Source organism: Mustela lutreola, chromosome 7 (genome assembly GCF_030435805.1).
Source record: "Mustela lutreola isolate mMusLut2 chromosome 7, mMusLut2.pri, whole genome shotgun sequence".
Classification (NCBI taxonomy): Eukaryota; Metazoa; Chordata; class Mammalia; order Carnivora; family Mustelidae; genus Mustela; species Mustela lutreola.
In genome coordinates, this window is record NC_081296.1 from 68,059,774 (window position 1) to 68,085,086 (window position 25,313).

At 42.1% G+C, this 25,313-nt stretch overlaps 2 protein-coding genes and 1 long non-coding RNA gene across 20 annotated transcripts in view; 2 read left to right on the top strand and 1 right to left on the bottom strand.

Moving 5' to 3' along the window:
• Nucleotides 1–10,303, top strand: part of MGA (MAX dimerization protein MGA) — a 170,479-nt gene extending 160,176 nt beyond the window's left edge. For all 16 annotated transcript variants that reach the window (XM_059181225.1, XM_059181221.1, XM_059181220.1 and 13 more), the window contains 5 exons: nucleotides 1,276–1,482; nucleotides 3,003–3,114; nucleotides 3,399–3,629; nucleotides 5,104–5,280; nucleotides 6,444–10,303. In XM_059181225.1, coding sequence (XP_059037208.1) covers nucleotides 1,276–1,482; nucleotides 3,003–3,114; nucleotides 3,399–3,629; nucleotides 5,104–5,280; nucleotides 6,444–7,723 — 2,007 coding nt within the window. In that variant the 3' untranslated portion in view covers nucleotides 7,724–10,303. The remainder of the gene's footprint in view (nucleotides 1–1,275; nucleotides 1,483–3,002; nucleotides 3,115–3,398; nucleotides 3,630–5,103; nucleotides 5,281–6,443) is intronic.
• On the bottom strand, nucleotides 5,181–13,930 carry LOC131836155 (uncharacterized). The gene is made up of 3 exons (XR_009355523.1): nucleotides 13,630–13,930; nucleotides 12,880–13,050; nucleotides 5,181–5,326 (listed from the first exon to the last, which is right to left on the bottom strand). It is a non-coding gene; the product is annotated as an uncharacterized LOC131836155 (long non-coding RNA).
• Nucleotides 13,890–25,313, top strand: part of MAPKBP1 (mitogen-activated protein kinase binding protein 1) — a 53,489-nt gene continuing 42,065 nt past the window's right edge. Inside the window, exons 1-2 of one of the 3 annotated variants that reach the window (XM_059181248.1) lie at nucleotides 13,890–14,051; nucleotides 14,585–14,807. In XM_059181248.1, the coding sequence (XP_059037231.1) occupies nucleotides 14,691–14,807 (117 nt within the window). In that variant the 5' untranslated portion in view covers nucleotides 13,890–14,051; nucleotides 14,585–14,690. Of the gene's footprint in view, nucleotides 14,808–25,313 lie in introns of all 3 variants that reach the window. The other 2 variants (XM_059181249.1, XM_059181250.1) reach the window with 2 other exon arrangements.

A 25,313-nucleotide genomic window follows, 5' to 3' on the forward strand; every position in this document is an offset into this window, starting at 1 on the left:
GTGAAAAAACACAAAACCAAGAAACTATAGAAGACAGGAAATATGATTCACTTTGTATGAGTAGTATTCACATTGTCTTGATTTAAGGTAGCCATTGTTAATGATTTTTTCAAGCTTTCATAATCTGTGAATAAAGTATGGAAGACTTACTTGCAGTCTTAAAAAGTATGTAAGTACAAAGAACAAATTGGGAGGTGAAAGAGGGAAGAAGAAATGAAGGATATGAGTGCTGATGTCCTCATTTTACAGAGAGATACTGTGTTGATGAAATGGGAAATTGATGTAGAATTATATTCAGGTTGCAAAGGGATCAGTAGAAGAATTAGAATTATTGACATGTCTATATTAGGAAGAATGTGAGATGTTAGAGTGGTGTGTGAGCTAAAACTTCTGCATAGCAGGAAGTAGATAGCATTGAAAATGGAGAAGTATAAGCTGTATTACTGTTTTCTTTACTTAGAATACAGATTTAAGAACCAGAAGAAGCCTCTGAAAGAATCAGGAAGTGGTTGTTTTTAAGGATTCAGGTACAAATGTAGGGAACAGTTGGTTTTCATTAAAAGCTCTTCAGATAGTTAGATTTAAAACCCTATGTGCATCTACTATTATTTATTTTTTTTTAAGTAAATAATTTTTTTAAAAGTGAGAGTAAGAGAAAGAAGCCTAAGGCATACTGAGGGTCAAGAAAGACTTTCCTGAAGAAATGCAAAGTATGACTTTTACATGTTGAGTTTTGGAGAATAGGATGGGAGGGATAGGTTCAGGCAACAGTTTGTAATGGCAGGGTAGTGTGAGATTGCATAGTGCATTTTGGAAACTTCTAGCACCTGAGAATGGTTGGACAGAATGGTGATTTAGGAAGAGAGGCAGTTGATCCTTTACCAAATTGTAAAAGATCTTAAAGCATTTAAGAAAAAAATTTTAAACCTGTTTTCCACAAATTAAGATTTTGTTGAAAATTTTCATGTGATTTTTGTCATGAAAACAAGTTTTAATAATAAATTACATGGGTAAGTTTTTAGATTTCCCTCTTCAAAGTCTTCTTCATTTGAGAACCACTGAAATTTGAGCTGCGTAGTGATTTATACTGTTGGTTACCAGATTTGGAGGAAGGATAGACTGATAGTAAGATGACCAACATCAAGAGGTTATTAAAATAGACAGATAGAAAACAATGGATATCTAGTATGTAGTATGGAACATTGCCATTTGGGATGGAGGTAGAGGGCCAGTACGAATGAGAAATAATCAGGTGGCAATCTTTTGTTTGGATAGGCTCCACCAATTCCTCTAAAACTGAAGCCTGATTACTGGAGTGAAAAACTACAAAAAGAAGCAGAAGCTTTTGCTTATTATCGCCGGACACACACTGCCAATGAGCGTCGCCGGCGTGGTGAAATGAGGGATCTCTTTGAGAAATTGAAGATCACATTGGGATTGCTTCATTCTTCCAAGGTTTCCAAAAGTCTCATTCTCACTAGGGTAAGTGTCATCTATAAATGACCCACAAATGACAATTTGACTAAGAGAATCTTCTCGACATACTATGAGACAGAGAATCCTCGCCCTAAGAGGAGATTGAAGTAGAGCTTGTATTTAACATTTGAATATGGACTAGTGAACATCCAACAAATCTCTTAAGGGGAAAACACCTCGTGTTGAGTCAGAGCTGTTTGTCACCTAAAGTCAAGTTCTTAACCAGCTAAACTAACTTCGATTAAGTCAGAAACTCTGATTAGCTCTACTTACCACAATCTCTTTAGCATTGGTGTTCTCCATAGCATTTAGGATGATTTACCACAGTGAAAAGCACAACATAAGAGATATTTTAACATAGTTTTAACAGTTGCCCGTCATTTTATTTACTTTTAGATTTATTTATTTTAGAGAGCATGTGAGCAAGAGCAAGCAGTGGGGAGGGATAGAGGGAGAGGAAGAGAGTGTCTTAGGCACACTCTGTGCAGAAGCCAGAGCCTGACATAGGGCTTGATCTCAAGACCCTGAGATCACAGCCTGACCTGAAACTAAGAGTTGAATAGGTTAACCGACTACACCACTGAGGTGGCCTTAGAATAGTTTACCACAGTGAAAAGCACAACATAAGTGATATATAGATAGATGGATACTTTTAATGTTTCTGATTTTTAAAAATATTTTATTTATTTGTGTGTAAGTGAGAGAGAGAGAGAGGACAAGCAGGCAGAAAGAGAAGCAGGTTCACTGCCGAGCAAGGAGTCTGCCCTGGAACCCATGACCTGAGCAGAAGGCAGATGCTTAACTGACTGAGCCACCCAGGTGGTCACATAGGTGGTATTTTAACAGTTTTTAAAAACAGTCGTCAGGGCCGCCTGGGTGGCTCAGTGGGTTAGGCCGCTGCCTTTCGCTCAGGTCATGATCTCAGGGTCCTGGGATTGAGTCCCGCATCAGGCTCCCTGCTCGGCAGGGGGGCCTGCTTCCCTTCCTCTCTCTCTGCCTGCCTCTCTGCCTACTTGTGATTTCTCTCTGTCAAATAAATAAATAAAATCTTTAAAAAAAAAACAGTCATCAGTCATTTTAAAAGGAAATCTGAAATATCTACAGTAATTTCATTTAAATTGCTTCTAAGTAGAAGTTGGAGGAGTACAAGGCAAGCACTCACGTCTATCTAGAACATAATTACTGCAACCAGATTTTACTTACTAGGTGCTGATTTTAAAGTTGATTATTAAAATCTAAGCAAAGTAAAATGTTTTCTATTTCCTTGTAGTAGTAGAAACACCTATGAAACACTCAGTGGTGCCCTTTGGAAATAGTCATGTTCCTTAGAAGTATAAGTATACTTATATAAGTATAGCCTCCTACAGTTTAACAAAGCAATTTCTGAAGCATTAAGAATTGTTTTAAATGACATAAAGTTTTCTATAAAGCATTAGATTAAAATATTTTCATTGAGGAAATTGTGTAGGCCTTACCTGTTTATAGGAAAGAGCAAATCAATTCACATATTAATTTTTTGTTTTTAGGCATTCAGCGAAATTCAGGGACTAACAGATCAAGCAGACAAGTTGATAGGACAGAAAAATCTTCTGACTCGAAAACGGAATATTTTGATTCGGAAAGTATCATCTCTTTCAGGTGAGATACGTGAATGATACCTGGTAAAAAGAGTATAATACAACATCTTTAGTGAGGAGAAATCCTCAGTAGACATTTCAGATACTTCTTAGTTTATGGCTTGGTTCCCAGAGCTAACAGTTAACCTTTTGAATGGGTGGGATGTTTCCTCTGAATTATAATCACTCTTGCCTTCCATAGTTTTGGGGAATACAGTTAAATAAACTGGATTTCAGTTGACTCTATTTCTCATTATTATATGGGGTCTTATAAAGAGTGACAATTTATTCCCTATCAACCTACAGGTAAGACAGAAGAAGTGGTCCTGAAGAAGCTGGAGTATATTTATGCAAAACAACAAGCACTAGAGGCACAAAAAAGAAAAAAGAAGATGGGATCAGATGAGTTTGATGTGTCTCCCAGAACTAGCAAACAGCAGGAAGGATCTGCATCATCTGTAGATCTTGGACAGATGTTTATAAATAACAGGAAGGGGAAACCTTTGATTCTTTCCAGAAAAAGAGACCAGGCCACAGGTAGGAGGGACATTTTTTGCCTTCCTTAATATAGGTGAATATCATTTAGTTCAGTGGAGTGAGTCATCTCTTGTCTGTAATTTTAGATTTAATTAAATGAATTAAAGGTAGGTTGTATAAAAAGAATATTAGCTACATTAGATTTTAGTTTCTAGCTTTACATACTCAAGGAAATCTTAAGTTACCAGTTATGGTAACATGTAAGACCTGCTTTTGATAGCAGTCATGTTATCCTAATGTTTCAATAATCATTTTTTTTAAGCTGCCATCCTTTCATACTTTATATTCAAACTCTTGATTTCCCTGCAGTTTTTGTTTCTGAGTTGAATTGTCTTGCTGAGACAAATAAATTGGAATTTTTTTTTTTAAAGATTTTATTTATTTATTTGACAAAGAGAGATCACAAGTAGACAGAGAGGCAGGCGGAGAGAGGGGGAAGCTCCCCACTGAGTAGAGAGCCCAATATGGGACTCGATCCCAGGACCCTGAGATCATGACCTGAGCCAAAGGCAGTGGCCCAACCCCCTGAGCCACCCAGGCACCCCAATAAATTGGAATTTTTAAAAAGTTTAATTTTGTTGGGGCACCTGGGTGGCTCAGTGGGTTAAAGCCTCTGCCTTCGGCTCGGGTCATGATCCCGGGGTCCTGGGATCGAGCCCCGCATCGGGCTTTCTGCTCTGCGGGGAAGCCTGCTTCTTCCTCCTCTCTCTTTCTGCCTGCCTCTCTGCCTACTTGGGGTCTCTGTCTGTCAAATAAATAAATTAAAAAAAAAAAAAGTTTAATTTTGTTGAGCCAGACTCCATATTTATCCAATTGCCTATCAGTGAATTGCTATTAAGGAACAAAGTAAATTGGTTTTAAGTTACTGTTCTCACCTATCTTGATTTTGGAAATGCGGCTATTCTGCTTTAATATTACTTGTTTATATCATTAAGAGAATAGTATTTCCTCTTTTACTCTTTGCGTTGCCCAGTGTGTGAACCAGGAAATCTAGGAAAGTACTGAGAGATACTAAAATGAGGTAGTTTTAACTTTGCTAAGAAAGAATTTTAATGATCAGTTAAGTCTAGTCCACCTCATTTCATAGATGGAAAAACAAAGTTTAAGGGCTAGAAACTTGTACTTTGTTAGAGGTGTATAAGAAAAGCAAGCCGGAGGATAGAATTATGCTTGCCTTTATCTAAATTCACTATCAGGACTGTTGGAACCATTCCAATGAAAAAGTGGTTGCATGTTGAGTTTTCCTCAACAGAAGTTCTGTCCCTTAGGAGAATCAGTGCACAGATAACCCATTATGCAGTGAAAAGTGGTTCAGGAAGTAAATTCCAAGTTGAGGGTCCCTAACCAAATTTGAAATTTACTTCTTGGCCTTTTAAGTCAGAGTGTGGTTTTAGGGATATCTCCTAGACTCCTAGGTTATATTAGCATAATTGAAGATCTTTTGTCCTTAACTTATTTCTGATTTTCCTTACAGAAAATACCTCACCCTCTAACACTCCACACACCTCTGCTAACATCGTGATGACTCCGCAAGGGCAGTTGCTCACCTTGAAGGGTCCTTTATTCTCAGGACCAGTGGTAACTGTTTCTCCTGCTCTCTTGGAAGCAGATCTGAAGCCTCAAGTTGCCACCAGTGCTGTGGCTCAATCAGGTATGTTGTAAGTGTTATCTTCTTTGGGTAGGGAGAAGAGTTAGCCCTGGTTAAAAAAAAAAACAAAAACAAAAAAACACTAACAACAAACAAAAGGAGTTACCCTGGTACCATTGTGACAGAGAAAGCTTTTGAATGTGTTCTGTAATGATAAAGATCTCTTATATTTGCATTTTCTTTGGAAAGAATTGACCCTCTTTTTATAACATGTTTGGCTCTATTGATTTTTTTTTTTTTAAACTTGGGATTGGGAACTGTTTTGTGATTTTTAGTTATTTCTAAGTAGGAAAAACATGAAAAGATAAAGTAAAAGGAAGATGCAGAGTCATTGTTTTAGGTTTTGGTGTTGATAAATATTTATTAATTTTGTGTTATAATCTGAGATGGTGCACTTCTGCTTTACTAGCCTGATTCAGTTTGAGCACCACTCCCTTTTGGGGATAAGGAGTAGAATTGAAAAGGAAGTCTCAGTTTGATGATTTAGGTTCTAGGCACCTAAATTTCTATTAAGGTAAAAGGGTATCTTTACCAGTACTAGTAACTGCTAAACCCTTTCTAGAGGGGTCACCTTTTCTTTACAGTGCTGCCTCTTAGGGCTTCATTTTACCCTCAGAGTAGCAGTTAATTGGGTGAACAGAATCAAGATACAAGTTTGCCTCAGGATAAAAAAATAAACTGGGGAGCATTTCTATAAAATAATTAAATAAGACTTTAAACACTGTTAAAGAATCCTTTGGTTAGATTTTACCTGTTTTCTTGTTAAGCTAGGTTCATAATTTGAAGAGCTAATATTTCCTTTCATCTTCTTGATAACAGTAAACTGGTGAGGGACACCAGCATGGCTCAGTCATTTAAGTGTCTGCCTTCGACTCAGGTCATGATCCCAGGGTCCTGATATTGAGCCCTGCATTGCATCAGGCTTCCTGGAGCCTGCTTTTCCCTCTCCCCCTGCCTGCCGTTCATCCTGAGTGCGCTCTCTCTCTCTCTCTCTCTCTCTCTCTAAAATAATAAAATCTTAAAAAATAAAAATAAAAAAAAAATTTAAAAAGTAAACTGGTGAATTTTGACTACTAAATCTCTCAGAACTCTGGTCTTTGGGTATGAATGAGAGAGGGATGCTTACCAATGTAGATCTAAACGCATTTTTTTTTTCCCTCCCCCAGAAAATGACGACTTATTTATGATGCCAAGAATTGTTAATGTGACATCATTGGCCACAGAGGGAGGTTTGGGAGATATGGGTGGCAGCAAATATCCTCATGAAGTTCCTGATGGCAAGCCATCTGACCACCTGAAAAGTACTATCAGGAATGAAGATAACTCCTTTGAAGATTTGGGTAGAATCTCTTCCAGAAGCAACCATAGAGAAGGCCGAATGGCATTGGGTTCAACACCAGTTTTTCTGGCGAATAAAGATTCTGGTTTTCCACAGATAGTTGATGTTTCCAGTATGCAAGAAACACAAGAGTTCTTACCCAAAAAGATTTCTGGTGAAATGAGAGGTATTCAATATAAATGGAAAGAGTGTGAATCTAGACGGGAGAAACCGAAGCCAAAGGAGTCTACGTTTCATAAATTGAAGATGAAAGATCTCAAAGACTCAAGTATAGAGATGGAACTGAGAAAGGTAGCATCTGCTATAGAGGAAGCAGCGCTGGATCCCAGTGAACTGCTAACTAACATGGAAGATGAGGATGATACTGATGAGACACTGACTTCTTTGCTCAATGAGATTGCCTTTCTTAATCAGCAACTAAATGATGACTCTGTTAGCCTGGCTGAACTGCCCAGCTCTATGGATACGGAGTTCACAGGGGATGCTCGACGGGCTTTTATCAGTAAGCTTCCTCCTGGGAACCGAGCAACTTTCCAGGTTGGCCACTTGGGAACTGGTTTGAAAGAGTTACCTGATGTACAAGGGGAGAGTGACTCTGTCAGTCCTCTCCTCTTGCACTTGGAAGATGATGACTTTTCTGAGAATGAAAAACAACTTGCTGAACCAGCTTCTGAGCCAGATGTCCTTAAGATTGTTATTGACTCTGAGATAAAGGATTCCCTCCTTCCCCACAGGAAAGCCAGTGATGGAGGGAAGAGTACTTCTGGTGTCCCTGCAGAGCCTGAAAGTGTGTCCTCACCTCCTGTCCTACACATGAAGGCTGGCCTAGAAAACAGCAGCACCACAGATACTTTGTGGAGGCCTATGCCAAAGTTGGCACCTCTAGGTTTAAAAGTAGCTAATCCCTCTAGTGATGCAGATGGTCAGAGTCTCAAAGTGATGCCTTGTTTGGCACCTGTAGCTGCCAAAGTTGGATCAGTTGGACACAAAATGAACTTAACAGGGAATGACCAGGAATGCCGGGAGAGCAAGGTGATGCCTACACTGGCACCTGTTGTGGCCAAATTGGGCAACTCTGGGGCCTCACCAAGTTCTGCAGGGAAATGAACTTACTTGTCCTCAGGCAGAAGCCAGGCTATGAGGGAAACCTCCTTTCTCTATAGGCATCTCTTTGTGTCATGGAACTGTGATCCTTGACTTTGATGCGGTGGATGGATGGTAGAGAAAGAGGGGTAGGGTGCTGACCTTGGTATTAGAAATAACTACTATGAAATTCTGATCATGTTAAAATGTGTTACCTCACTTGTGGTGCTGGGTCTCCTCATCCTCTCTAAGAAGATGTGATCCATTACTGAACACGAGGTGCCCCTCTTACCTAAGGAATTCATAACAAGACTCTAGGTCCATAGTGGTTCCTAGTTCTTCCCTCCTAGATTAAAAGCTGCTTGAGACTTTGGAGTTGCTATGGGCTGAACTGTAGTGGATAGCTATTGTTTTAAGTGGTTTAAGTCTGAAATCCAAGGAATGTGATGCACTTGTGCAAAGGGATCCAGAAGAGATAGATTTTAGTTGGTGTTTTAAGAGTAGTGGGAGAGAGGATGGGTACCATGGAATACCAAAGTGAAACACTTTGTGTCATTCAGCAAAATTTTCTCTTCTTTTTCCCAAGTAGCTTCCATTCCCTTATTTTTTCAATCAGAATTATAAACCCAAGCCTTCTGGTAAAGTAGGAATGCTTTTAACTTTTAATACTAAGGTGATTATTTTGAGATGTTAAGGAAAATACTAGTTCCTCCTTACTGTCTGGGTGTTGAAAAGACATTTCATAGTACCAGGGATTTCTACCTGGAATTTATATTTTGGAGATAGGCATAGAAGGAGCCCTCCCCTTTTCATAAATCACATCACTCAAAAGACAGCTAAAATGAAAAGCATTCCCTGCCCAGACCAGAGACAGTGGCCAAAACAAAAAATTGTGGGGCTGGATGTTTCCCAAATCAAACCAGCCTCCTGGTGCTTGAAGGTTTCATTCACTATTACCTGCACAGGATGTAAAGAAAAGGAAAGTCACAGTAGGCACTCTTTACCAGGGAAATGAGGCAGTATTTGAATCACGAGATATATTTTTTATTATCTGCTACCATGGATTCAATGATCTGTAGAGCTTTTTCACTCATTAGCTGTCAGGGTATGAAGGACTGACAGCCTGTAAAGATAAAGATATTTATATTTTTGTATAGTTGTTTTCATAGATTTCTCAAAGGCTGAAGTTTTCAACCTAGAAGATGAGATTTGTATTGAGTATAGAAATGATGTTTCCTATCTAGTTTGTAAATAATCATGGTGCACTTGAGGGGTCTCTTGGAAACTCCTGGGGGCAAGAATCACTATTCTGAAAATGTATAGATTGGGATTTAGCTGCTGCATTTTGCCTTTCTTAAATAATTATATTTTGGAATGTAACCCCTGTTCTGTCTTCATTGACAGGATTTGCTTGTGTTGTGAAACACTAACACAAGAGCTTCCAGTGCCTGGGCTGTGCCTAGGTGATGCTGTTTCTTCTGCATCCCCCCACCCCTTGCCTTCTTTATGCCAAATCCCACTCAGCATATCTTCAGACATAGTTTGTGAGACCAGCTTTGGAATGGTTCTAGCCAGTGAATTAGTACTAACATGGTTGGTTCCCTTTCTCATAACTCTGGTATCAGCAGATTGAAAAAGCATGGAAAATTTCCTCCGCAAATTACAGTGAGAGCAAATTCATTGTTGGTTTTGTGCTACTTGCCTTTCTAGACCTGCTCATCAGCATTCAACCTTCCCTCCTTTAAAGGTTCTTGAAGAAGCTTGAAGTAGGTAATGAGTGCCCCTCAGCTTCTCATTATCCCTCCCAGTCCTCTTTACCCAGCAGATTTCATTCAATGCCTTAGCCAAGGAGTCCAGTACCTGTCTCCCCTGCTAATAATTGTCCTTGGAGATCTTAGTACTTTAATCCAGGTATCGCAGTTTCCCATTATTAACTTGCTTGTCTCGTCCTCACATTTCCTCCTGACTTCCCAAGGCTCTTAGGGCTTTTGAGGGTCAGCCAAGGAGAAGGCAAGTGAGTTGAATAATCCTCAGGAAAAGAAGGACCATTCTGCTTCTGAACACTGTTTCCTTTTTTAGAAGAAAATAGATAAACAGGTAGTATCAGTTCTTGATGGGAAGATAGTTGACATGAGAGATGTACAAAGATGGAAATAAGAGATGATTCCACGTGTTTAAGGAAGGCTGCAGATGTCTTTACAAACTCCCAAGATAATGGCGTTTTCAAGACCTCTTAGAACTACTAAGTTGTGAGGGCTAATTTGGAGGGCTCCGTCTTTACAATAGTCCTGCAGTCTTGACAGAAATCTCAAATCTCCAAAAACTCCTACCCTTTAACCTTACCCCAGGAGAAACTGATCTATGAAAATGACATGTATGATTATGAAAGATTATGAAAGATGAAAGAGTGAGAGGAGTTGAGGAATTGGGAGGATAGTGAGCTCTCACCCTAACACTATAAGAAGCATGATCTCAGTAGACCAATAATTCGCCTTTTTATACATCTGTAAATAAATGGAATGTTTTTAAGAATATAATTATGTCAGATTTAGCCTTTTCTTTTATATATTAAATATATATCTTTCCTTTTCTGCTTTTGAAAAATGACTTATTTTTTTAGAAACGTAAGAACAAGTTTGGTGAGTGGAAGGCAGACTGTATAAACTTGAAATAAATCAGTTATAATAATTAAAGCAGGATTTGTTGGGAGGTTTGTGCTGAGTTGGAGCAGAGAAATTTAATGCCCTGAGTCTATGAGAGAGGTGCCACTGAAGTAGTTTTATCATAGGAATTACTTCCTGTTTTCAAAGTGTCTGACGTGCCGTTTGGGGGAGATCTTTGCTAATTGTAGCATATTTTACATGGAGACTTCAAAATTTTACACAAATTGATGGCAAGTGTTTGTCTCAAGAAGTTTAGAGTGAAGAAAGGCTAGTCTCATAATATTAATGTGTGCAAGGTATACCAGTTACCTTAGAGAATAAGGAGACAAACAGTCTGAGGGGCTAAGGACAATAAATGTTCTTGAAGCAAAGTACATGTTTACTAACTAGTATCAGGATTTACAAAAAGTTTTGTTAAAGGGGTCCTTCAGACATTAAGATGAAGATAACATGAAATCTGTGTACTATGTATTATAAACTTGATGCAAATTACTTTGGGTAAATGTATAATAAATTCAGAGTTCTTCCCCCTAGAACTATGAAGGAAATACCTGGCAGGCCCTTCTGTAACAAGTTTGAAAATGTTTTGAACACAAATGAAAAGCAGATAATCCATATATAATTTGGGACAGTGTTTAGTAGTTTCTCTCTCTCTCTCAATTATATTGGTTAAGATAATTGAATGGGATCAGGTGAATAGAGAGGTAAATGCACTTTGAAGATGGGTTTGAAAAATGGTGATAACCCTTGTTCCTCCCACCCAGATTAAAAAACAATGCACAGAGTAGAATAGGCAGCACCTTTTTAGGTACTTTCATGGAGAATGATGGATAACCAAGAATCTCAATACATTTCTTGCACATAATTGTTGATTTCAAAGAAAATGCTTGTGAGGGCATCAAATCTTCATGTTATTGTATTATCTCTAATGAAATTTTACATGAACACGAATGGCTGGATACAAAGAAAATTAAAGCTGAGGTACATAGACTCTCACTACCATTTGGAGAAAAAGTTCAGTCAAAAATAAATGCATTTTCAGAACTAAGGGGAATAATTTGATATAAATTCTGAACTGAGGCATGTCTGTAGTATATTAAATATGCTTTACCTGCTCTACAGAGGTACATAAGCATTGAGTAATGGTGTGATGCCTCGAGGCATATGTGGAGGGTGAGAAGGCTGAACCACGGAATGGGTTGGGTATTTTGAGACAAATCTAAGCTCTACTAAATTTCTTACATCATTGCAAACTGCTGTTAGAAGAGATTATGTTAAATAGGAAAGCAGTCTTGGAAGCATTGTTTTGAGATCCATCCTGTTTCCAACTGCAAGCATTGATCTCAGCTGTCCACAGTGCCTTGCATGTGAAGGTGCTCAATAAATATTTGAACTGATGAGCAAATGTTTACTCCAGCCTGTTAGTTTTCTAGGATCTTAGAATTGCACCTTTTTGCATGTTAAGCCTAGAGTGAATTTAAAAATCTGGTCTAATGAATATAGTGCAAAATTGTATGCATCTATTCCTAGACATCTACATTTTAGAATATGACAACCATGTATGTTTAGGACATACACAGGCAGAATAAAAAGTGAAATAGTGTATGGATGGTGAAATACTTACATAAGGGTCAACTGCATTTGCAGGGTGGGTTGGCAATTAATTTGAAGAAAAGGGAATAGCGCTTTTATTTACACGACCTAGGATTACTGTTTTCTGAGGAAATAATTCATGAAGCATGGGAACAGCCTACAGCCTATTCCCATACTGAAAAGCTGCATAGTAACCTAGACAATAAATGGATTAAATGGTATAGAATTAAAGATACATGGTTTTTGTTGGGATCTTAGACTGGAAGTACGCAGATTCTAGACTTAGAATATCTCATTACACTGTTCTCAGTTTTTCAGCCAGATCATTTTAGACAATGAAAGGAGCTTGGATTTGCCTCCACAACTTCAGATGAGAGTAATTTGGGGAACATTTTCTCTAAGGGGATAAACCAGGCTAACTTAACTTAGGACAGGAAATGACCAATGACACTTTGTAAACCTATTCGTCTGGCCACAAGGGATGTGAGAAAACCACTAGAGAACGCAAAAATGTGGAGAGAATTAGGGACAACCGAGGGTAGAGGTGGGCAGTTGCTGGGCCATGTAGCACACAAGCAAGGACGGCAGGTGGCACCATTTACTAGTGTTACATTTGCTTCCTTCTCCCCCTGTCCCCCGCCCCCAGTAGAGATAAAATAGTGGCAAGGAATTGAAGGAACCAACTTTCCATTGAATACTCTGGCTGACCCTTGCCTACTTCCTCAGATTTGAGAAATAAATGGAAAATCCCATTTTATGTTCCATTATGTCTGCAGTGTGTGGTGGAAGAGAAGGAAGCCTCATGCCTCTCCTAGCTATTGCCAGTTGGTTGTCTAGGAGATGACTTTTCTGATTTTTGTTTCAACTTGTGGGCTTTGCAGATCTTGTTTTTAATACATGGCTATAATACACCTAAGTACATACCTCTTTTGCTAAGGCGTCATCTCCCCCAGGGGTTCGAAAGATTTGGATAGGGTGAGACAAGATACATAGCAGTGTACACTTCGTCTGGGGCCCAAGTCTTTTGGCTTATGTTAACCTTTTCATAGGCCATCTTGAAGTAATAATGACGCCAGAGGGCTTCTAGAAAACAAACTGAGACACCAAAGAAGTAATATATAAAGAGTATTTCTGTGCGAGCGCTGCATTCCTCTCCCCCACAATGAGCTAGAAAGTTCAGACTATACCACTATATCTAGTGAAAGCAAGCTTGATGGTGACCTCGCCAAAGTAACGATACTAGGGAAAACTTTTGAAAAATTTTGAAAGAAAACAGGGTAAAAATCTGGATCAACAAAGTCCTTATCAGCTAGGTGAGAGTGCGGTGGGATATTGGAGCCTAAAGAAATGTATCTCAGGAGCATTCACTTACCTCACATATCTAAAGCTCAGTACATGGCTATCATTTCCTGCCCCTTTTCGATCATGGCCAATCAGGTTGCCCCCAGTTCAAAACACTTATTATCTAAAGAGTTAGGGGAGTCCTTTCACGTAGGTCAAAGCGCCGGGGGAGGCGGCGAGCAGAAACCGCTTTAAATTCCAGCGCTTGGGGTCGATGGGCGCAGAGCCTTGTAGCTGTACCTCAACCTTGTAATCGTGAGCTAGGAGTCAGTTAAGGCTAAGGTCCCCCGGGCCTTTCAAATGCCAACCGCTGCACCCTGGGGGCGTGGTTACCGTCTTGCTGGAGCTCTGGGAAGAGCACTTCTCTGGAGGACCGGGCCTCATAATACCATAAAAGGCTGGTTCTCTCAATTCTGAAGCCATGTTCTGGTGACCTTCCTTTAGGAGCGCTCCCCGCGACCGCACTGTGCGAAACCCTTAGTTGTCGAGTCCCGTCTCTGCTTCCTAGGCCCTTTTATTGGCTCCGCCCTCTTAAGCCTTACTGGTCCACTCTCAGAACGCCCTCCTGGTTACAGACCGCACCCACTCGCCTCGGCTCCGCCTCACCAGCCTGTAGCTTGGCCCAGGCGGTAGTTCGCGTTTTGAGCCGCTCGTGCCACCATAGCTGCTGCTGCCGCTGCTGCTGCGGAGCCGAAATCGCCGAGCGCGATGCCTGAGGGCGCTGTGAGCGGGGTGCCCCCCGCGCCCTGGGGCTGGTGAGGCTGAGCCCGAGCGGGGGCGCTGGCGAGTTGCTGGGGCTGCTGAGGGAGGTGAAAGAGTAGGGTCCAGGGCCCCTGCGGAGAGCGAGCTCCGGAGGGTCGGGGGTGGGGGAGGGAGGCTCCCGTGGCAGAACCGGTTGCCGGGCCACTGCGAACCCCGCCGCGCCGAGCGTCCCTGTGGCCGCCAGCTCAGGTGTCCAAGCCCTGGGCGGACTCTTCGGTGGCCTCGGCGGCCTCCTTCTTTAGACACTGCAGTTGCCATGGAAACAGTTGGGAATTAACGGGGAGCAGAACAACCACAAGCCCTACTAGGGCCAATCCCATCCCTCTAGCTGAATGCCTCTGGCAGGCGTGGGCCTGGTATTTCTTTGCAGCTCTTTTCCCCCCTCTTTTTCATGGGTTTGTCCTTCAGACGTAAGAAACCACGCAGGGCTTGAAGGCAGGTGTGAGGAGCAAAGAGAGGGTAATGCCTAGAGATAAGAGCTGCAGACACAGCTAGGCAGAAGGTAAGGTGGCCTCTGCCATCTCAGGTCAGTGGGAGGGCATACTGGAAGGACCTGTGGAGTGGGAAGGCAGTGCCGCTTTTGAGACAAGTTCCAAGACTGGGCCAGGATCTGTCCCCGGGTGCTCCTCATCATGATGGCTGTGGAAGGGTCAACCATTACCAGCCGAATCAAGAACCTGCTGCGATCCCCATCCATCAAATTACGCAGGAGTAAGGCAGGAAACCGGCGGGAGGATCTCAGCTCCAAGGTGAGTCCTAAAATTGGGAGGCACCCCTTTCCAGTCCTCCCGTCTTCTCTTCCATGTTCCTCTTTCAGCTTCCTCTTTTCTTGGGAGAGAGAAGAACCAAGAGCTCCTGTCGGCTCTAAAGGATCAAATGTGCCCATCTCTGCTCCTCAAGGAAGCAAAGATTTCATTTTAGGTTAAAGGAAAAAGAGCAGCAGGAGTGGGCATGCTGAGATTTCTCCATGAAAAGGAATAAGAGAAAAGCAACCCGGGTTCACTTGTAGCTTCGCTACAAACTCAAACGGTGCTTGGGGAAGCCAGTTCATAAGTGATGACTCAGCCCATTTTGGATAAAGTAGTGGGACCATATACCCTGTGAAGGGCTAAATTGTGACTAAGGTAGCTGCAGGTGTTAGTGTCATGGCTGAGGTTATGCAAGACAGAAGTAGCAGAAAGAACACCTAGTTTGAGGAGTTGGCTTGCTAAGTGCTTTTGCCTGGGGTCAAAACAAATTTGTCTCTTCAAGAAGCCTAAATTAACTTAACTGGAGCCTCTGGTCAGCCAAGGAATGATAACATGCAAGGAGCCAGGTATCTGCCAGCAAAACAGTTCTCCTGGTTTGTCCTTGAACATTGCCTGTCTTACTCATTCTGTGCCTAGCACTGTTACACACACACCCCCAACCCAACACTCCAGAAGTTGCTTAGAGGCCAGTCCTTTTCCATCCCCTCACTTGTCCAGGTGTAGGTCCTTATGTTTTCTTCAACTTCGTTGAGCCCCCACAACTTTGGGATTAGAAAAGTAGACCAAATTTATTTAATCCCTTAAGGAACCTAGGGCTTTGTTCTCATAGAATAGGTAGACTTTTGTGTAATATTAGCAGCCAATATGCACAGTAGCCTTGTGCAGTACAGGATTGCTACAGGGAGAAGCATTGGAAACAGCAGCATTTTATTGCCTTGCCTGTATCTCTTCAGAGGATGAGTAGGGCCAATGAGGAATAATTTAGAGTGCTCATGTACAACATGGAAGGATTCCGGGAAGGCTTAGTTCATATCTCTGTCCTTTAACAGAACCTTACTTCAATGTGGTCAGAAGGAGAACAGCCTTCCTGTATATTCCAGCAGAGGTCATATTGAATTGAAATTAGCCACAAGGTTTCATGGCAGTGGAGTTGGTGACCTTTCTAAGGACTCTAATAGGAATTCACTGTTCATATTCTCCAGAAGTAGGAGAATGATCCTGGAACTTAGAAACTAAGATTTGACTGTCTTCGCTCATTTACTGTGTTGGATCATTCTTAGTACTGCAAGCTCTGTTATTCTTGGCTGGTAACTTGACAGTGACTACCACTATTGAAGCAATCTTCTCATATGTTTTGGCCTCTTTTTCTGACCAAGAATGCTATAGGTAGTAGAATTATGTAATGGGAGTTTATTCTTCAGTGTTAATACTTACTATAATTTTGGAATGGAATTCAGAAGGTACAGTTGCCATTCTTTAAAACTTCCCATATCATTCATCATTAAAGGACTCAACAAATATTTATTCTGTGCCTGTTATGTATGGAATCAGTGACGAATAAAACATCCTTGCCATCAAAGAGCTTGTGGCTAGTCAGATATAGAAACAAATAATTACAACTTGGTATGTTTAATTGCTGTCCTAGAAGTAAGCATAAAGGTCTTAAGGGCAACACATGGGAGGGAACCTAAGTCAGTTTAGGGGAATTAGAGAAGACTTCACAGAGGTGAAGTCCTGAGTCCTGAGACAAGAAAAGAGGAGAAGTTCTCTAGGAAAACAGTGAAAAAGAGTATCCCTCTGGCATCACCATTAAACATCCCTGTTTTCAAATAGAAAATCAGTGTTTCAGACTGCTTTAAATGGCTTTGTTTGTCCTAGAGCTGAGAATGAAGGAAATACTTAGCTGAAGTTGAATGACCCTTGAGTAGTCTGACAGAGCAAGAGTGCTGGTGTCTATCTTTAGCACCCAAAAGTAGTTGCTGGTTTTGTGTGCCCAGGACCCTACAGATGCCTGACCCCCCACACTCACTGAACTCTTGACTTAAGATGATTCTAAAAGCCTGTCCTGTAGTAATCCACATAGGACCTGATGATAAAGCTTTGTGAGCTGCTCTACTATGTGGTGGCTGTGGGTCATCATGATAACAATCAGAAAGCTTGTGATTCACGGATAACTAATGCTGAAGTAAAATTTGACGACCAAAAGACATCTGCCTTTGAGGTTGGGGGCGGGCAAAGAAGGAAGTGACAGAGGGCCTTTGTGCAGCTTTTACCTCAGATGGCTTGCTGCTTGGAGTCATACTATTCCTCCTGTCTAAAGCAGCCTTTTCATCAAATTCTCCCCTTACTTAAAAAGAAAAAAAAACAATATTTTATTTATTTTTTGTCAGAGAGATCACAAGTAGGCAGAGAGGCAGGCAGACGCAGAGAGAGAAGCAGGCTCCCCATTGAGCAAGGAGCCCAATGTGGGACTCGATCCCAGGACCCTGGGATCATGACCTGAGCTGAAGACAGCCACTTAACCAACTGAACCACCCAGGCGTCCTCTCCCCTTACTTTTACCTCCAATTCTATATTTACTGCAGCCACAGGGACTTCTCTGAGTAGCCCCACTACCTTGGAACCAATCTCTAATTGCTCTTTTTTTTTTTTTTTTTTTTTTTTTTTTAAAGATTTTATTTATTTATTTGACAGAGAGAAATCACAAGTAGATAGAGAGGCAGGCAGAGAGAGAGAGAGGGAAGCAGGCTCCCTGCTGAGAGCCCGATGCGGGACTCGATCCCAGGACTCTGAGATCATGACCCGAGCCGAAAGCAGCGGCCTAACCCACTGAGCCACCCAGGCGCCCTCTAATTGCTCTTTTATGTATGCCTTCATTTCTTAAGGCCAAGAGTCATGTTATTTATTTCTTTTATATCACATTGTTTAGTATAGTGTAAGGTGAGCAGTAAATCTTAAGTGCATAAGTGAATGAAAACACTTTAATGGTGTCAGATATAGTGGGAATAAACTTGGAATTCCAGAAGAAAGGGAGATGATCAGGAGGAGTTTTGTGATGTCTTTAAAGAAAAATTGGAATTAGGAATATGAAAATGTTGAAAAAGAAGTAGAGATGTAGCCAGCCACGTTAGGGATGAAGGGCACAAGTGAGAAGAGGGGTTGCATATATTCAGAAAAGAGTGCTCATTAAAGACTTTTTAACTCAGGAGAGACTTAGTTAAAATATGGTTGAAATATGGTTAAAAGCTGGAATGAGAGCCAAGTAGAAATGGCATTGAGAGTCTTGATTGAGAAATGGGTAATTGAGAGCTGGGATTTGTATTAAGCTTTCTCTAAGGGAGGGAAGTCTCTGCAGTGAGATAGAATTAGAAAAGAGTAATTTAGGGGGCGCCTGGGTGGCTCAGTGGGTTAAGCTGCTGCCTTCGGCTCGGGTCGTGATCCCAGGGTCCTGGGATCGAGTCCCACATCGGGCTCTCTGCTGGGCAGGGAGCCTGCTTCTTCCTCTCTCTCTTTCAGCCTGCCTCTCCATCTACTTGTGATTTCTCTCTGTCAAATAAATAAATAAAATCTTAAAAAAAAAAAAAAAAAGAAAAGAGTAATTTGACGTTTTATTGCCAAATCTGCTGAGCGTTGATGAAATGTAACTCAAAGTTATCAGTTGTAAACATGCTTCAGCTTCAAATTCTCTACAGTTGTCAGTTTTGCCTTTCAGCAGAGGCTGTGCTTTCAGCCTCAGAAATGTGTGTGCTCTGGGTAGCTAGCCCTCCCCCTCTTTTCTTAAAATTTCTGGCAGATTTTTATGTGGAGGGAGCTGGGTCATTTTTCTCTTTTAACAAAGGACAGAAATGGAATGAAGCCGAGCAGGCACGATTTCAGTTAGGGATACAAAAGGATTGCCTGTGCTAGAGAGTTGTTAGATTTTGAAAAAAGTAAATGAAGAGGTTTTGAAAACCTCCTCCTCCCTAATAGCCGTTTGTCCACTCTGGGTTATGTATTATTATTTCTCCGGAAACAATGGGTGAGATGACTTGTAGCTTTCTTCTAGTTCTCAGTTTTTATGGGTACGAGTTTAACGCATTCTCTCTCATTTTTTCCCCAAATTTTCTCATGTCTGGTTGTATGGTGGTGCTTTGAGCCTTTTAATATGCGGCTCTAAGAAGAGTTTTTGTAGGGGATTTTCATGGAAGAGAAAAAACTGGCAATAATCTAATTTTAGCTTTTGCTCAGTGTTTGAGTCCAGGTGTTAATACTGAGACCCTTTAATCTGTCTGTTTGGTATTGGGAAAGCATATTCATTTCCAGGGCATTTATATAGCCATCATTGGCTTGAGCTGGATGTCTCTTGACTTGGGGGAGGAGTCAGGACAGCAGGAGACAGAACACTTTTGCAGTGTTTTAAAAAATACACATTCCTGGGCCCCATCCTAGCAATCTGGAATCAGAGGCTCTGGAGGTAGAGCTTTTTAAAATTGTTTTTTAATATGTTTTTTAAGAGTTTATTTATTTGTGAGAGAGAGAGAGAGAGAGCACACACACAAGCAGGGGCCACGGCAGGCAGTGGGAGAAGCAGGCTCCTTGCTCAGCGATTCGATCTTAGGACCTGGGGCTCATGGCCTGAGGCGAAGGCAGACGCTTAACCGACCGAGCCACCCAGGTTTCCTCTTGGGGTAGGGTTTGGTAGTTGTTTCTTAAGGATTTTATTTTTTATTTATTGGACAGAGAGAGAAAGAGAGGGAGAGGAAGAGGGCGAAGCAGGCTCCCCACAGAGCAGTGTATAATTTAAGTTCCACCAGAAGCCTGCTGCTGGATTACAAACCTGTGGCTTAAGTGCTAGGACCTGAAATCTGTTGGCTTCATACCCTAGCACTCATCGAGACTTCTTCTTCTTATTCGTTTTTTCAAAAATTATTTTGCTGGGGCACCTGGGTAGCTCAGTGGGTTAAAGCCTCTGCCTTCAGCTCAGGTCATGATTCCAGGGTCCTGCGATCGAGCCTCACATCGGGCTCTCTGCTCAGCAGGGAGCCTGCTTTCTCCTCTCTCTCTCTGCCTGCCTCTCTGCCTACTTGTGATCTCTGCTGTCAAATAAATAAATAAAATCTTTAAAAAAACCCAAAACACCTTACTGGTGGTGGTAAATATAAAATTAAAATTAGATTCTGTAGAATGGTAATGCTGGTTCATACTTCATTTACAACTCTGACTTAAAAGTTAAAAAAAATTATTTTACTTTATTTAGAGTTTTATTTATTTATTAGAGAGAGGGAGAGAGAGCATGAATGTGGGGAGGAGCAGAGGGAGAGGAGACAGAGATTCTCAAGCAGACACTTCACGGAGCACAGCCGGATGTGGGGTTCAGTCCCATGACCCTGAGATCATGACCGGAGCCAAAGTCAAGAGTCAAACACTTAGCCGACTAAGCCACCCAGGTGCCCCCTCACTGAGACTTCTTGAGAGTATAGAAAGCTAGCCCAGTGAGTATACTGTTCTCCTTGGGCAGTTCTTATCTCCACTGTCTCTTAGACCAATTGCTGTGTAAAGTGTTATGTCAGAGATAGGTCTGAGAGAACTGCCCTTTTGCAGGGTCAGATATGAGGAACTGATAATTGCCTTACTAAGACAGATCAGCAGGAATTTCCTCTGTGGGCAGGAATAGGAAACTTTATGATAATGTCTCTTGAGTCCTGGCCAGTTTTTTATGTCACCATTCCACTACCCACTTCCCTTGGCATTCATAGGAACCAAGGGTTTTTAGTGTTTAATACACTCTCTCAGGTTGCCTGGGTGGCTTGGTGGGTTAAGCCTCTGCCTTTGGCTTAGGTCATGATCTTGGGGTCCTGGGATTGAGCCCCACATTGGGCTCTTTGCTCAGTGGGGAGCCTGCTTCCCCCCCCCTCTCTCTGCCTGCCTCTCTGCCTACTTATGATCTCTCTCTCTGTCAAATAAATAAATAAAGTCTTTAAAAAAAAATACACCCTCTCTGGTCTCCCCACCTAGAAGTAGATGGCGAAGGGTATGGGGCCCCTGTGGGCCAAAGACATGCCCCTCACCAGCCTTTGTGAATGACCTTGAGCAACTTGTTATTGAGTTTTTTTTAATTTTAAAGATTTTATTTATTTATTTGACAGAGAGAGGGAGAGATAAGGAGAGCAGGAACACAAGCAGGGGAATTAGGAAAGGGAGAAGAAGGCGTCCCACAGGGTAGGGAGTCCGATGTGGGGCTCGATCCCAGGAGCCTGGGATCATGACTGAGCCGAAGGCAGACGCTTAACAATTGAGTCACCCAGGCACCCCTTTATTGAGTTTTCTATCTCTGACTTATTCCTCAAGTAAGGCTCGTAAAGTGCCTTGAGCTTCTCAGAACAGGTGGTGTCCAAGGAAAAGTGTGAGGTGTTCTCCTGGTTTTGTTCCTTTGATCTCTGCTTCATTTCTCCTTCCGGTGCCTGCAGCTGCCCTCAGCTTTCAAAGTGATTCTCACTGGAGAGAGAGGATTCCTCTCTCCCCAGCCCAGCTCCTCCTTTGCTGTCTAAAATAGTCCAGCCTCTTCAGGCTTTAAGTCGTCTTGCAGAGCTATCCCTCATCTGCTTGGTCTCACTTATTTCAAAGTCTAACAACACTGCTGCTTTCCAAGTTTCTTTCCCCTCCCTCTGCTTGTAATTTGAGGCAAGTTTCCCCTGTTGGGTCAGTTTGAGTCACTATCTTATTTCTTGCCCATATTTTGAATGTCTTTGGGGCTATTTGTATTTCTCTGCCTTCACTCTTCCCTCTTCCATTTGTCACTTGCGTGTTTTCCATCTCTTGACTAATAAAAAAACATTGGTAGAAGTAAGCCTTCAGTCTGACTTCTGTAACCTCTCCGTCAACCTCCTGAATCTAAAGTTGGGCTTGTGGACTCTTATCACTGCCCCTTTGTTTGGGAAACAGTCCAGAGCTTGAAATTTGGGACTCTGTTTATTCAAACTAAGCTTCTCTGGGAACGGGGTCTGTTGCACTGTTGTTCTCCAAGTATCTGTTGGTTTTACTTCATGGGCAGACTGCAATGTTGGTTAGAAAAACAGCTACAGTGTTTGCAGTAGGATTTGTTATATTATACATCACATTCCCATCTCTACAAGCTAAGTCTCTCCTCTGGGCCCATTGTCTAACGGGTTTTCTCGTAGTTTCCCTTTACAGTACCTCTCAGCAGAGTTGAGCAATGAGAGCTTGCCCACCTGCTTGGGTGTTTGATGAATCAGATCCACACTGTGGGTTTTACCTTAACTTCTGTTACCTCTTAAAATGAAAAGAAAGGCTAAGGGGGGGGCACGAAATTAAGTGAGTACGACAGACAGATGGGGCAGTGTAGATCTTTAGGGTTGGTATTTTTGAGTGTTTCCATTTTCCACACCTTGGTTTCCTCTCTCCCAACAGTTTAATCACCAAGTCTGCGGTGCTTCTTAATTGGCTACAGCATTTTCCTCTGGTTTTGAAGGGCACTTACAGAAGAGTGAGTTCACATCACAGGATGGGTATCTCTTCTTAGATTTCTTGGGAGTAAATTCTACCCGCTCTCATTTTATCCCAGAGAATGTTTATAATGCTTTTTGTTGCTTCTGTAATCTATAAAACACTCTTTTTTTTTTTTTTAGATTAGATTCTAAGTTTATATACTTTATCTCTTCCTAAAACTGGAATGAAGCTAAAGACTTTTTCCCCTCCTTGCCCCTTCTTTCATAGCTGAGATTTAAATTTACTCAAAGATCTTGGAGCACTTAGTGAAACCACATGACTGATTTTTTTCTTTCTTTCTTTCCTTCTTTCTTTTTTTTTTTTTTTTTCCCCAGTATGGTAGATTCTCTTCTGGAGGAATCCTGAGAAGGGAGTTTCTTAGGTTCTTCTGGATTTGAACATTGCCTCTCATTCATGCTGAGCACAATACAGTTTCTAACTTCCCATCATATTTCTCAGGCTTTGAGATCTATATTCCTTTAGTGGTGCCCCTGGTCATTTCCCCATATGCCCAGCTAACCTTGCTAAAGGTGGTAGCCCTTAAAAAACAAAACTAACTTTAAAAAAATTATGAAATACAATAACATCATATTGCATGTAATTAAAACATGGTCCCCATGTTTATTTTTTAAAAATAATTTATTTTTTTTAAAAGATTATTTATTTATTTATTTGACAGAGAGAGATCACAAGTAGGCAGAAAGGCAGGCAGAGAGAGAGAGGAGGAAGCAGGCTCCCTGCGGAGCAGAGAGCCCGATGCGGGACTTGATCCCAGGACCCTGAGATCATGACCTGAGCCGAAGGCAGTGGCTTAACCCACTGAGCCACCCAGGCACCCCAAAATAATTTATTTTTTAAAAAGATTTTATGTAGGGGGCGCCTGGGTGGCTCAGTGGGTTAAGCCGCTGCCTTCGGCTCAGGTCATGATCTCAGGGTCCTGGGATCGGGTCCCGCATCGGGCTCTCTGCTCCGCAGGGAGCCTGCTTCCTCCTCTCTCTCTCTGCCTGCTTGTGATTTCTCTCTGTCAAATAAATACATAAAATCTTAAAAAAAAAAAAAAAAGATTTTATGTATTTATTTGACAGAGATAGCGAGCACAATTAGGCAGAGTAGGCAGAGTGGCAGGCAGAGGGAGAGGGAGAAGCAGGCTCTCCATTGAGCAGGGAACCCCGTGCAGGGCTTGATCCCAGGGCCCTGGGATCATGACCTGAGTGGAAGGCAGCTGCTTAACCGACTAAGCCACCCTGATACCCCTCTCAGATTATTTTAGAGCCATCATTTGGTAACCCTCCTTTCCCATTACATCCTTGCATTTCTTCCCACCCCCAACTCCAGATTTCCACTTCTTGCCCTGTGGTACCATTAGGAGCAGTTGTACTGTTACACACAGTGGTTCTGTGGGTCCATGAATGTCAAGTTGACCGGGCACAGTTCTTTCATGTCAGATGACCATAAGCTGCAAGTAGTTGCTGCTTCTCTCTGGGGTTGGAGTGAGGTGGTGGAGTAAAGTGGAGACCAGCAGATGCTTTGTTTGTTTTGGTGTGGGGGGACTCAAGGGCCTTGAACCAGAATGTGTAGCTCACACTCCTGATGGCTTGCTACTTCTGCCTTTTTATTTCTTTGCCTCTCCCTACTCACAACTGACCTTGTCTTTGAAACAGTGGAGAATTGCTGAGTTAAAATGCCTATTTTCTGTGGAAAAAATGCATCTAAAATGCCCCATGCCAGAGCTAATCTCGATGATGACAGCTGGAGTTCAAGTGACCATGAAAAAGAGCAAAAATGAGGTCATATGCCCACCTGACTCTTTGGTTGGGCAGGCTCCAAGGTTGCTAAGTTCCTTGAGCAAGGATCTTGCCTCCCCTGACCTCAGATTTGTATTATTTTCATTTCTTTTGTCAAATAGGCAATGATGGTAACATTATGGGTGCAAAAGCATGGGATCTTAATACATGCTTTCCTGCAGCTGCCCTAGGTCATCTGAGGAGAGGAAGCCCCAGGCCAGGTGGATTGGGTGGTGGAGGGCAGCCCACAGGCAGTTTGTGATTGATCGTGGGGGAGGAGCTCAGAGCGTGCTCAGAGACTCTGACCCTTGCCACTTCTGGACTGCTGCGTTGGAGAAAAGCAAGCAGCTGCTTGTCAGAACCAAACATGGGGTAGGCAGCCTGTAGCTGCTCTCCTTGAGTTATCCTGATGCTCGACTTTTGTTTGGGAAAAGGCACACATCCATGATTGTTTTCATATGGCATAGTAACCTGGTGCAGACTAAACATGTCCTTTCTCCTTACGGTGTCCTTCCTTCCCCAGGCTGCTTTGATCTCTCTAGTGAGGCTCCCCCCCCCACCCCCACCCTACCCCGCCAGCAACTGTCTTCACGACTGGCCCTCATAGCAAACCCAGAACTGGCTAGTGAATAGGGTTTCTAAGAATGAATGTGCAGGCAGGTTAGTGGGCAGGGGCAAGAGGCCATGAGTGGTCTGGTTAAAAAAGCAGTTTCAGATTTGGGTCTATCCTGGAACTCTGCAGTTCACCCAGGCTCCTGAGTGAAGCCCCTGCTGCATTTCCTTGGGCTGTACATTGAGTAGTCAGGTGTCTGTGTGTGTGTGTGTGTGTATGTGTGTGTGTGTGTGTGAGTGAGAGAGAGAGCGCGAGCGCATGCTGGCTTCTTTCTCCTTTGTAAAGTGAGAACACTGAGGGAGGGCTTCCTCCTTGGGCTATTGTGAGGATTAAAGGAGAGCTAATGAATGTGAAAGCACACTGTAAGGTCTAAATAAGTTTATCGCTGTTAAGGGGTTGCTAATGTTATGAGGGTTCATAGCTTTCTAAAATATTCAGGAATTTTTTTCTCATTTGCTGGCAAGATTTTATTCGTTCAGATTTACGTTTGCGAGGAGTCCCTTTTTGCAGGTTCAGCCTCTTCTGTTCCAACATTTAATCATCCTCCACATGCAGCTTTCAGTTATCTTCAGTACGTTTTTCTTGCCAATATTGTAACTTGTATCAACAATACTGACCAAGAGA